This window comes from Hypoxylon fragiforme (genome assembly GCF_022984875.1).
Source record: "Hypoxylon fragiforme strain CBS 206.31 chromosome Unknown GGS25scaffold_10, whole genome shotgun sequence".
Lineage (NCBI taxonomy): Eukaryota > Fungi > Ascomycota > Sordariomycetes > Xylariales > Hypoxylaceae > Hypoxylon > Hypoxylon fragiforme.
In genome coordinates this window covers 2,141,621-2,153,738 of record NW_026054765.1, presented here as the reverse complement: position 1 = coordinate 2,153,738, position 12,118 = coordinate 2,141,621, and the positions used below count along the sequence as shown (strand labels likewise).

Below are 12,118 nucleotides of genomic sequence, written 5' to 3'. Positions count from 1 at the left end.
AGGTATACAGTCAATCCTTCCCTACTGTCTGAAGTGCTCCTGCCGATATCAATTGATATCTACCTAGTTACTTAGTACTAGGTAAATTTAGGTACGCAACCCTTTCAACCTTGCCTGTCTGTCTGCTGCCTGGCTCAGTGTAACCTTCGGATATAGGTACGCATAGAACCTACCTAGGTAGTATACCTACACTACCTATGAGCCTACTACATATATATTATATAGCGTAGTTCAACGTAGTAGGATGCATTAAAGTGAGAGCTAAGATAATACTAGGGATATGCAGTAAGACGGGTGGGCGGCAGGAATGTAAGGGGTCTTGTATAAGAATAGAAAGTGACAGCCCTAGTGTAGACTCTGTAGAGAGAGTTGACGTTCAGGTAAAATCGCATTATTCATTATTTGAGTCCCATATACTCCATGAAGTTGCTCGGGGAAAATTATTGATTGGGTGGATGAATAAATATCTATCACAAACATGTTCATGCTGGTTGGAAATACTACATACATACGCTAATAATATTTTAGGAAAGACAGCCTGGTTTTGTATAGGATAGGGACTTGTGACATGGAGTTGCTAGGGACTGATGTACCGAAAGCTAAGACTTATGACGCATGAGACGCCCGGCATTAAAATGGAGTAAGCGTTAACTAGCTATATATTAGGTAGGTGCATATGAATGTGTAGGTACTATTGTTACAAGTTGAAGTTCAAATGTTCAGAATGAGAAATCAATTCAATTATTACGTACATAATAGTCGGCATCTATATTTAAGTAGCATTAAAGCATATCATCGATGCACAGTGATCCATTATGTATGTAGACTACCTAATACATCTTCTAATACATCTACCTATGTAGGTACATCATGGATGCATGTAATTCTATAGAGCACCGTGATGTACCCCGCAGGACTGCTGAGAGATCTCTAATTCACAGCCTGACCTACATATCCATGGATGTACGTGCGATTGGGACAAGGCCTGCGAGGTAAGGCCATGGTCCACCTTATTAGAGTTAAACCCTGACCATTCATTCGGTTCCTAGTGCAAGGTACGACATCGCGATCGCAAGTGCAACTCAGATACATACCTATGTATATGTATATGTGTAGGTATTTACATATGTACGTATTAACTTCAACGTTTCTACATTGTAACAACGTGCTTAGCCAGGTACTATGTAGGGTATGTAGGTAAGCAAAGGCAAGGGACCAATCCCAGACCAGGGGTTGTTGGTTACGACGAACTTTGTATATTTTCACATGCCTCAAAATAGACATTTTCACATGAAGGGATAAGTGAGGAATAGGTTAGCTGTTAGGCATCTTGAGGTTGCATTATCAAAAATATTGTCCCCAATACGGAGTATTCTGGACTCGCTCTGCCCGATGTTATGTCGTGATGGATCTCGATACGGGATAAATTGTTGATCTAGTACTACCTAGAAAAGTTTTGCGATCAACTCGTGTGCCATGGCAACTCTGCCACCCATCATGTAAGGGGTTGAGGTTAGGGGGCCAAGGCATCTCCTTCTCTCTTTACGTGCGTGCGTGTATCTGTGTGTGTGTGTGTGTGTATGTGAGGCGGCTAGAAAAGGGCCAATCGATTATCACCACCATTGTCGGTTCATCACAGTCCCATCTGCCAGGCACACACCCTCGCATACCACCTGTTGGGAACACAGCCGAATGTTCGGCATATCCATCCAATCCTCAGATTGTTGGTTCCTGTGTTCCGAGACATGGCCTTTTAAAAACGAGGCATCGCTATGAACTGTCACTTTATATTCCTTGACTTGAGTAGTAGCATCCAAAAGTCGTCACCCGCATGTCGAGACAATCCCGTGATTGTTGATAAATTGTCCCAACCTCAAGAACCATCTCGTAATCATGGGTCAGCGAGTGATGTATCAATCAGCTAGATTAGAGGCGAGTTTTGAGGGTGTAACGTCAATTCAAAGACACCGCTCCTTCGACTCGTGCCGATAATAGCCTCTTTGGTTCTGTCTCGGGAACGAAGCGAGGATGTGCCGAGCGATGCTGATAGAAGATATTCGAGGATGAGAATACCATAGCGAGGAAATAACTGGTTTGTCGTTTCATTTAGCTGCTCTCTAGGTGCGGCTCTTTGCGGAACTACCTGCTTGTGACATTGTCCGTCTCCATCTAAAAAGTGAAAGTGCGCAGTAGGCACAGCAGATACACAGTGTAAGTGTAGCGTGGCGAAAATAGAACATGTGGAATGACCACAAACCAACATTTTCTTTGTTCGACAAGGCTCATAGCTCAGTCTTTGGGGGGAAGCATTACCACGTATTCTCGTGTGCTCTGCCCAAATTGCACCATATCCTTATCTCTAAGCTCCAAGTATCTGCTTTCTGGTATTTTCTTTCCATTAAGCATAGTTCCATTGGCGCTTTCCAGGTCGATGAGGTAGGGCTTCACTTTGCCAATCTTATCGCCGTACTCATTACGCTTTTCGATATACCGGAATTGTATGACTGCATGCTGTTTGCTGATGCTGGGATGTTCAGCGGGTAGATCCACCACAGCCAGCTCCCTGCCTACTAGCCAGCAGCTTCGACCTCCAAGGGGTACCGTATCGATGATATCTTCCCCCTTGAACACGAATAATTTCCACTGGTCTTTCGGTGAAGCTTTGCGGGCTTCGGGCGGCTCGTGATACTTTAAGACAATCCTGGAGCCATCTGATTGAACGACGGAGTTGGAGGCAGCAGCCAAGGCACCTGTAATTCCATAATTGGGCTTTTCTTTTGGCTTTGATGGCTCTTCGCCGGTGGTAACGGCGAATGAATCAGCCTGTGATGGCAGTGGGCCATTGCGCTTTACTATTTGCTTATCACCCCTGTCCCGGCTATCGTGGCCGTCATCGTCATCTCGCGCCCGATGGCGGAGTGAGGTTTTATCGCCGCGTCTGTCACGGTCGCGTGAGTGTGAGCGTCTCCGCCTTTTTACGTCGCCACGGCCTCGCGAACTCGATCTACGTCGACGCGAATCATCAGGGGATTTTGAGCGTCGGTGGCGTCTCCTATCTCTAGATCTGTTGCGGGATCTTTCCTTTCGCCTGTCGTCGTGTCGGTGGGAGTTATGGCGCGAGCGGGTATCATCGCCATCGTTCCGCGAGGCTCTTCGTGCGTCATCTGGGGATTCGTGGCTGCCCATGGCGCAAGGTGAGAACGTATAAAAAATAAGGTAAGAAAAGCCAAGCAATGTCAATTCGAGAGCTGAGAATGAAATGACACTAGTCGGTATGATTCAAGAGTTCGGTCATGAATTTAGACACATTTGTGAGGGTATGAGTTAGGAGGGACATCCAGCTGAAATTTAATTGACTGTGCCTAAATACAGAGAGTATACATGGCTTTTGATTGGACGATGAGACAATTTTACCTAGCGCCTAATCACCTACATAGCGCCACCGCCTTCTAAAAAAGACCGTACTTACGCCTTGCACCACTTCTATCTTCACTCTTTCTCTTCATTTTCAGCTTTCTTTGCCTTTGGGCATAGTTAGTTAGATCAAGTGTAAATATTTATTCTTTTAATATCCGAAAGAGTCACACCGTGGCCCGAGATAAATATATTTCCTTTCTACAATTATGGAGTTCATGAATCATAACTATCTCTTACGCGTCCCTCGCATGACACTGCCTCTCGGTGACGCAGATATGTTTTCTTAATCTCCACTACCACATACATACGCATTGATGCATCTAGCTTATCACGTTCTCGCCACATACTTGGTAAGGCACAGAGACGCACAATATAGCGAATCATTTGTCACCGAAACCAACAGACTCCTAATTCTTCTACACATTTCGAGCCTTCCCACGTAAATCCTAAAGCTCTGCCTAACTCGCACCATCTTCCTCATGGCAATGCACCCGCAGGGCACCGGCGCACAACGAAAACAGAAATTTGTGAGATCAAAAATTGCGCACACTACGATCCACGAGGGATAATAGATGGAGGGCGGCTCCGCGATGTGCAATGCAGGCATCCCTCCATAAGAGCCCTCATTCTTGAGCGAGGGCTCTTCGTACAAGGTAAGTATGAAGAAAAAAAAAAAAGAAAAAGAAAGAAGAGTTAGAAATTGGGGAATGGAGGCTAGGTATTTATAGTGGTCCGGCAGGCTGCGAAATCAGTAAGTGGGGCAGTACTTTTTAAACGTTGCACATGGCCAATCAGAAAATTGGTAAATCCTTTCAAATCCTTACAGTGTGTATAATGCGCATCCGAATCTGCACACTGTATTGCTTTGTACCTATGTACCTAGTAGGCACCGGAGAATACCTAGTACTAGGTAGGTATTCAACTCCAGATGTCGTTCAGTTGAGTACATGCCAGCTGTCGACATTAAACTCACTCTCTGTATAGTTACACAAAGCAGAAGAGCAATCACCGAATTGCATATTATCCAGAGTAACTTCTAGCCAACTCCACCGGGCAAAATTATAGAAACCAATGAGGCAACCCTCTCAGGCTGCCAAGTACAGATGTAATATCTCACACTTCCTCCAGATCCGGACAATAGAAGCTTCACAGAAACGCCCTCAACTTCTCCCAAATAACCACCCACCCACCACCCATCGCAAAAACCAATGCGGCGACATCTGTCTCAAAAAGGGAAGAGGGGGGGAGAACTGCACATCATCAATAACCTGTAAATAATCTGTCTGACATTACCCAACCGGCTGGGTTCGATGAAATATTCTTAGTTGAATAGAACTATTGTCTGATCGTGGTCAATAGTATCGTGTTACATAAGGTAAGGTAAGTAAAAGCTGCCTGATGGTAGGTAGGTAACTTACTTGATATTCACACCTACATATGCTACGTTGAGATCTCTTCTTCAAGTCATAAAATGGATAGGCAGCGTTAGATTCGGTACCTTCGTAGTACCTAGTAGATACATGAAATGTAAGGAACATTTGAACTTATTCTACATGTACCTGGTGAGGTAGGTACCTACCTAGTATTCAATTCAAAAGCAATGCTTGATAGCCATGTGGAATGCTCTTTGCTACCTAATAACTTCAAATATGTTATCTAGCCAGAAGGCGACAGCTTCTATGCTGTAAAGGAGACAGTATCATTTGGATCAACAAACAGTACGAGATCGCACTGTTATTTGACACGATAGCTCGCGATTAGTAACGCCGCAACGGCCTTGGGTTGATTAATGTTCATTAATACTCCAATATATTATCTAGATAACCTCTTATTTCTAAACCTCTTCAAACAAACGAGGAAGCTCTCATATCTTCGCCTGGGAGTCATAAATTTTGAATCGTCCAGGTGAGAGCCATATATAGCTTTATTTTGACGCCTTCGCAGTGACACCAACCTTCCAAATACGTCGTCCCTTCTCATCCCGACCCAAGTCCTGCAGTTTGTCGCTCGCGCCAGCCGCCGATTTGACTGGACGCTCTTCGCCAACGGGCAGGATAATTGTGATATCATTCTTAAGCCACAGAGGCTCAAACTTGCCCTCCTTCTTTAATTCTACCTTGACGCTGATTGCGTCGCCCAGTACGCCATACGTGATGCTAACCTCAACGGCGTCTGCCTTTTCTGCGGGGCTCACACCATCGTCTTCCAACCATGAGTTATCGAACTGCTTTGTCCCCGAAATGACGTTAGCCGGAACATCAGGCGCGCCTCCCTTGGGGCAGTGAGGATATTGCGCGACCGGTGGGGGGAAGATCTCGACGGCTCGGTAATCATCCTTTTGCATGTTCGGGAATTCTGGATCGTCCTCAGCGACGCACGTGGTCGGCTTACCCTTTCCAACCGGGACAGCCGAACCAATGCGTGCAAGAACCGGGATATGGCTATGCCAAGTCGAAGAGATTTCGTGCCACTTGCCAGCTTCCAGATACTCATAAGGTGCCGAAAGATTCAAGAATCCGAGGTCGCTCCCGCTTCGGTCTGGGAGATAAACCCGTGCGGTCGAGACACCAGGCTCGTATACACCCGCAATTAACAAGGCGTCTCCAAACCAGTACTGCGTGTCTCCTTGACGCAATTCCTTGGTCCAGACCGTCGGGTCAGACTCGTAACCCCAGCCGGTCCATCGTTGAGGAGGAATCGCCTCGCGATGGGACTTCAGCATGTTTGCGTACGTGTACGGCACCAATTCGTATCTACGCTTCATCGCATTTCGAATAATAGGTGATACAGACGGATATTGCCAAGGTTCTATGACGTCGCCGATGAGACTATCCTCCGCATTCGTCTTGTAGCAATTAATAGTGAATCGAGGTGAGTGAATGCCGAGTTGAATCCAACGGACGAGATGCTCCGGGGTAGGCTGAGGGCCTTCGAAGCCACCAATATCGTGGCCATAACACTTAACGAGTGAGACTCGGGGTTAGTTGGTGTTTTTGGAAAAAAACAAAACAAAACAGAGTGCTTGGGTTGATACTTACTTGAATCAAAGACATGCCTGCATTCAACGCCAACGAGTTGGCTCCCTTCATGCCTTCCCAGCTTGTTACGTTGTCACCACTCCACGAGCTAGCGCAGTATCTCATCGTCCCGGCCGTCGCACTGCGGGTAAGGACGAATGGGCGAACTGCGGGCTCGGCTTCGATCGTCGCGTCATGAGAACTCTTACCATTGAGCTCAGTATGCAATGCTCGGCCCCAGTATCCGATATTTTTACGAGTTTCCCCGGCCGGTACCTCAACAGTTTCGAGCGCGCATTGCCAGTTATCGTCAGGGGTGTTGTACTCATTGTTATCGTTCCACATAGCATCGATTCCCACCTCTTTAAGGGCCTTCACTCCGTTGTACCACCAGTTATAACCGGCCTTCGACGTGAAGTCGAGATGGCTGCCTTCTCCGCTTTCTCCTCCTCCAGCACTCCAAAGACGTGCCACCGCAGTAGCCCCCGTCTCAGAATCCTTGAAGAAGGCACCTGTTTTCGATAGTTCCTCGTAGGCGGGATGGTTTGCGAGAACATACGGCTTGACGTTTGCTAGCAGACGAACGCCATACTTATGGCACTCACGGGTGAATTCTCGAGGCTCCGGGAATCGGTGTAAGTTCCAAGTGAAGACGTTTCTAGTCTTTGGTGGAGTCTCTGCTACGGTATATCCCGAGCTCATCTGGAAAGCTGAGCAAGGCATATCGTGCAATTCGCAGTTCTTCATGAAGTTTAGGACCGACTCGTGTGCACGCGGCTCGTCTTCCATGGTGTATTTCATGCCGCCGCCAATGTAACCCATCATGTAGCGTGGGGCAAGTAGTGGGAATCCCACAAGTTCGGCGTATGACCGTACCACGTCGGCCACCGTCTTGCCGACGATGAGGTACTCCTCAAGACCACCGTGAGCTTGGCGGTATACCTTGAAATGACCCCACATGCCGTCAAGTTCGGAGCCAACATTCCAAGTGGCTCGGGAGTGAGAGGTTGAGAAGATGGCAACGCATCCCTCGGGGGTGACATTGATTAGTAGGGGGATGTGCTTGTAAAGGGGGTCTGTGCGGTAAGCATCATAGCCAAAGGTGTCGCTGGCTGTGATGTTAAACCCACGGCCACTAAGGTCCATGGGTGCCGCCTTCTCTCCGAGGCCGACGTAGAGACTATCAGTCTCGTATTTTAGGTAATGGGCAACGCCAGTGCCATCAAGGGCATACGAGCGGAAAGGAAGATCCTCATGAAGCGGCTTTTCTTGGCCATCAAAGAAAAGGGAAACGACTGGTGTGTTGGACCAATCAATAACGGCCTTGGTGGTTCCAACCTTGATGGATTTGGTGTTCTTTCCGGCGTCAATGCTGACTTCTGGGGTGACATTTCCAAACGCAGGGTCGGGGCGTTTGGCGCTAGGATGCGGTGCCAATGGATGTTGATCATGGGTAAATGTAGTGCGGAAGACATTTGGGCGTAGAGCTTCGAAGCTGAAATGGCATTGTCCTGAGCCCTTCCCATCAGTAGAGCTAAGTGCTAATGAAGGAGTCTTTGCCAAATCGGCGCCATCGGCTGAGGGAGCTGGGGCATATTGCTTAGGGACTTGTTCGTATTGTTGATACATGGTGATGGTGGTAGGTTGGTGGGTGGTGGTGGTGGTTCTCTAATTTTATTCTGTCTGGGTGTGTAGGTATTATTGTGAGATAAAAATCAGGGTCGTAGAGAACTGCACGATATCGGCCATAGATTCTCTACGTGGAGAAAAGGGATAGATGGTAGGTAGCAGAAGGTAGAGGGTAGAAGTAGAAAGCAGAAAGAGCCAACTACGATTCAAATGATATACAAGAACTAACCATGTACCTAGTAGTTCGACAAGTATAGTAAGTACTATAGAGGGTAGGTACCTAGGTAGATTGCAAAACGGTTTCATTCAATGCTATGTCTCTTTTCTCTTGCTGGCTGGCGGTTGCCTGAACTTTATATACATACTAATATCTAGGTAATTTTATCTAGGTAATTTCCTTGGCAACTACGAATACTCGGTCGAAGCTATGTTACACCGATAAAGGGGAATGGGCATTGGCCCAAATGACTAAAGGGGGGAGCACTAGGGGCTCCGTTGCGGAGAAATCGGAGAGGGGGCGGAGACGCACCCCGCGGGATACAATGGAGAATTGGGGATGAATGGCGGGGTAGTCTAAGTTTAGTCGGAGCTTATGATATGAGATATACTTTTTTATCCTCATCTTTTTTCAAGCATCCGTACCTGACAAGCTCCGATAGAGTTAGGTAATTAGGTAATTAGGTAATTTGACTATTATCGATAGATATCGTTGTCGGTGTTGTATCATCCCGAACCGGGCTAGTTCCCTCTTAGCTGCTTAACAATTCTTCCTATTGCTCTCCTATTGCTCCTATTGTGGGAGCGTACGTGTACTACCCTAGGTAGCTATCGGTCCTAAGACGAATTCATCATGGACCTTGGAAGCTATCCGAATGGAATATCGGCGACGTGCATGGTGTCTACTGTCATGGGTATGACCCGGTGATGTCAACTGTTGCCCGGCGACCGTTTCCGGGGAATGTTATACTCGGTACTTCTTCTACTACCGTCACATATCGTCACTTATATCGTCAAGCCATTGGATAATCATACAGGACACCCCTACGTACCTAACTACGAGGCTAGATTATTGCTACCTAGTAGTTTTTACCGCCACACCAAAAAGTGAATGGTTGATCTCTCATTATTGGTCTTTGTTTTATGTCGGTATACCTATCTAACAATTGTCTGATCTCCAGAGAGACGAGGCCAAGCCTTGCAAGTAATGGTTATACCTACTTCTTTCTTGATACCTAGGCTGTCTTGATGTCTTGACCATAGAGACACTGTTATGGCTATGTTGCTCATAAAAACTAGGCTGCTCAATTCCAATGCCGACGAGTAATTCGAGACAACCTCTTTCATCCATCCCACCAGAGCACAAAGACGGCCACAACGACTTTCATGGACAAGATTTAAGCACGATCTAATGGATGATCACTTGGAGCTGCTTCAAATCACTTCAATACGAAATAAAGACACTTCAAAGGAAGTTATGTGCTTTATTCGCCAATGTTGTACGGCAAGGGGCTAGAAGGGCTACAAGCTCAAGCGACGAACAACTATGCTACTAATTCTCGTTGCCCTGGCTGCATCACACACCAAGGGACGTGCATGAATGCAGATAAAATATCCGTAACTTCAATTGAGGCTGAAGCAACGAGTTAATACATACCTACTTGACCAGGTAAGTAAGTACCTTTCTAGTAAGCGTGTAGCAGCTGACAAGATAATGGAATCGACAGTCAATGTTGCATTTTTGACTGTAAGGCCATGTAGCAAACACCAGCATGGATATCTCACAGATAACCTAGCTAGGCCTAAAGGCTTCAATGCGAAGGATCCAATCCTAAAATGAAGCGCCAGGCAACAGGTGACTGTTTGCTAAAATCACGAGTTTCTCACGCCCATGACGAGATAAGAGGCCACTTACGATCACGGATCCTTCCAAATCCAACCATGACAGCTTCTATCGTCCTTCCTTTCACTTGTATATAAATTCAACACGCCCCTGCTTCTTGTTGTTCATTTACCCCTAATAAAGACCACTGTTCTTAAGCTACACCTTTCTTTGCCTTTTTTATCAATATCAGGCCTCGATAGATACGCTCGCTGCCCATTTCAATCTGTTAAACAGCAAGTACGACGGATTTGTAGAATCATACGTTATAAGCGGCGTAGCTCTCTCGGCATCGACCATGGATAGGCAAAACCACGTGGTCCAGCAGCGGCTCTCCAACGGTAACCACCCAGGTAGGCACTTACCTATCATCACCTTCATCATTGTCATCATCGGCATCATTGGCATCTTATTACGAAAACCCCTAGCCACCCTACTCACCACCTCTCCAGAAACCCACCCCCCAAAACAACAACGCCGCCGCCCACCACCAACCCTCCACGTCCACCGCACCGACGGCTACAGCCTCCTCATCGACATCCTCTCCGATCTGCGCGCCCAAGGAACCCCCATCGCCCCCGTCGTGCACGACCTCATCATCCAGCTCTACTCCACCGCGCAAGCAGCCGAAGAACACGGCGACCACCTGCGGAGAAAGCACGCGCGCCTGCAGGCCGAGCACGCGCAGCTTGTCGCGGACTTTAACCACTACTGCGGTACTAGGGAAAAGTGGCAGGCGAGAGCGGCGGATGCGTTGAGCGAGGACATGCGACGCGGCGTGGACGCGGCGGTGGCGGAGAGCGCGCGGTGGAGGGAGGTGATGGAGATGATGTTCGACGAGCACTTGGCCATGGTGAGGGAGGTGGCGGTTTTGGAGCGGGAGGTGGCGGTGCTTAGGGAGGAGAGGGAGAAGGAGGGGTTGGAGGGGGATGGCGAGGGCGAGGGCGAGGGTGAGGGTATTGCGGGTAGCGGAGCTGGGGATACTCCCGCCGACCCGGACTGAGCGGTATACCTAGTAGAACTGCATAGTCTTCCATAGAGGATAGATAGGTAGGTGTATAGAGAAAGGCGTAACTGCGTTGCGCGTCACTGACGTCTTGATCCATATCGCGCCAGTCCATGGGCTGGGAGGTGGCCAGGCATTACCTAAGGGGCATTGCACCAAGCCGCGTTAACAGGGCAAGTTTCTACCAAGAACCAATTCTTATCCATGCCTGTATGCGGGCAACATCTCTATAGTTACATAAGTGTCCGAGATGTTTCACAACTCAGTCGTGCCTCTTTCCAATGTCTATCACCCAAGATTTAGTGGCCTTTAATTGGAAGTCTTAAGTCTTGACTCTTGAGAGGCACATGTAGGTTCGAAAAGCGGTGAAATGAAGGAGGGAGTTGGCAGAGTGTTTGAGTATGAGCCGGTAGGGACATGGTTTGTTCATGCCATGCTGGGACTAGTCAAATACATATACCTATACAACATGCCGATGGATGGCTCATTCGAAAATTAAAGTAGGTATCGAAAGCGGCACAGCGCGTGTTCGCGTTAAATTCACGTGTACGAGAGGGTAGGCATGATGGCGATCCCTTCGTGTGGATATACACTAGCTAACCGTGCCATGTCGCTACATAACACTAGGTTAATTAGTTAGACGATATTAAAAAGAAAAAAAAAAGAAAAAAAAAAGCCCCGGTTATGATCTGCCTCGTGGAACCCGGATCCGATAGGCAGTCAGAACCTAAAGTTATCTATTCAGCGAGGGTAGGGTAGGGGGGGATCTGGGAGTCTGGAGATCTGGTAAATACGAGTGGAGCGAACCGAGGGTTTGGCACTTTCTTGGAAGGCGTCTGTGATTCGTTCGATTAAACGACAGTGTCGCGACGCAAGGTTGCGCGAGGCCTTGGAACCTTACCGGAATACCTATTCTCGAATAGTGCCAGTTGGTAGTTAGATTGGATGGGAGCAGCAAGGTTCAAAAGCCGAAGGGCACAGTTCGTTCCTGAATAATTACCTAGGACCTAGTGTAGGTAGGTATGCAGCACTTGGCGATCATCATCATCATCATCATCATCATCAATGTACGCTCGAGCAGACAAGGCCTGCGTGAGTGAGGCACAGCCCTAAAAATATCTACCTAACCCGATCTTAATTTTCTCGAACCATGGGACACGTATGTAGTAT

The 12,118-nt window shown here is 47.6% G+C and overlaps 4 protein-coding genes across 4 annotated transcripts; 1 reads left to right on the top strand and 3 right to left on the bottom strand.

Moving 5' to 3' along the window:
- Nucleotides 1-1,786: 1,786 nt before the first annotated feature.
- On the bottom strand, nucleotides 1,787-3,398 carry GGS25DRAFT_96049 (SMAD/FHA domain-containing protein). The gene has a single exon (XM_049266178.1). The coding sequence runs from the start codon at nucleotides 3,184-3,186 to the stop codon at nucleotides 2,290-2,292; it is 897 nt and encodes a 298-aa protein (XP_049112568.1). The 5' UTR covers nucleotides 3,187-3,398; the 3' UTR covers nucleotides 1,787-2,289.
- A 1,634-nt stretch (nucleotides 3,399-5,032) lies between these two features.
- Nucleotides 5,033-8,465, bottom strand: GGS25DRAFT_511611 (glycoside hydrolase family 31 protein). Its single transcript, XM_049262729.1, has 2 exons — nucleotides 6,456-8,465; nucleotides 5,033-6,376 (listed from the first exon to the last, which is right to left on the bottom strand). The coding sequence occupies exons 1-2, from the start codon at nucleotides 8,061-8,063 to the stop codon at nucleotides 5,342-5,344; spliced, it is 2,643 nt and encodes an 880-aa protein (XP_049112567.1). The 5' UTR covers nucleotides 8,064-8,465; the 3' UTR covers nucleotides 5,033-5,341.
- On the bottom strand, nucleotides 7,641-8,465 carry GGS25DRAFT_511606 (uncharacterized protein). Its single transcript, XM_049262728.1, has one exon. The coding sequence runs from the start codon at nucleotides 8,367-8,369 to the stop codon at nucleotides 8,133-8,135; it is 237 nt and encodes a 78-aa protein (XP_049112566.1). The 5' UTR covers nucleotides 8,370-8,465; the 3' UTR covers nucleotides 7,641-8,132.
- Nucleotides 8,466-9,814: 1,349 nt separating this feature from the next.
- GGS25DRAFT_96026 (uncharacterized protein) lies at nucleotides 9,815-11,659 on the top strand. The gene has a single exon (XM_049266177.1). It carries the CDS (start codon nucleotides 10,241-10,243, stop codon nucleotides 10,943-10,945), a length of 705 nt encoding a protein of 234 aa, XP_049112565.1. The 5' UTR covers nucleotides 9,815-10,240; the 3' UTR covers nucleotides 10,946-11,659.
- Nucleotides 11,660-12,118: the final 459 nt, after the last annotated feature.

What these genes read in the sequence shown, in the direction of transcription:
- GGS25DRAFT_96026 (XM_049266177.1), top strand. Translation starts at nt 10,241, where the DNA reads ATGGATAGGCAAAACCACGTGGTCCAGCAGCGGCTCTCCAACGGTAAC.
- GGS25DRAFT_96049 (XM_049266178.1), bottom strand. Translation starts at nt 3,186, where the DNA reads ATGGGCAGCCACGAATCCCCAGATGACGCACGAAGAGCCTCGCGGAAC.
- GGS25DRAFT_511611 (XM_049262729.1), bottom strand. Translation starts at nt 8,063, where the DNA reads ATGTATCAACAATACGAACAAGTCCCTAAGCAATATGCCCCAGCTCCC. An exon ending in CAGGCATGTCTTTGATTCAA is followed by an intron (nt 6,377 to 6,455) that starts GTAAGTATCAAC and finishes TCACTCGTTAAG; the next exon opens with TGTTATGGCCACGATATTGG.
- GGS25DRAFT_511606 (XM_049262728.1), bottom strand. Translation starts at nt 8,369, where the DNA reads ATGAAACCGTTTTGCAATCTACCTAGGTACCTACCCTCTATAGTACTT.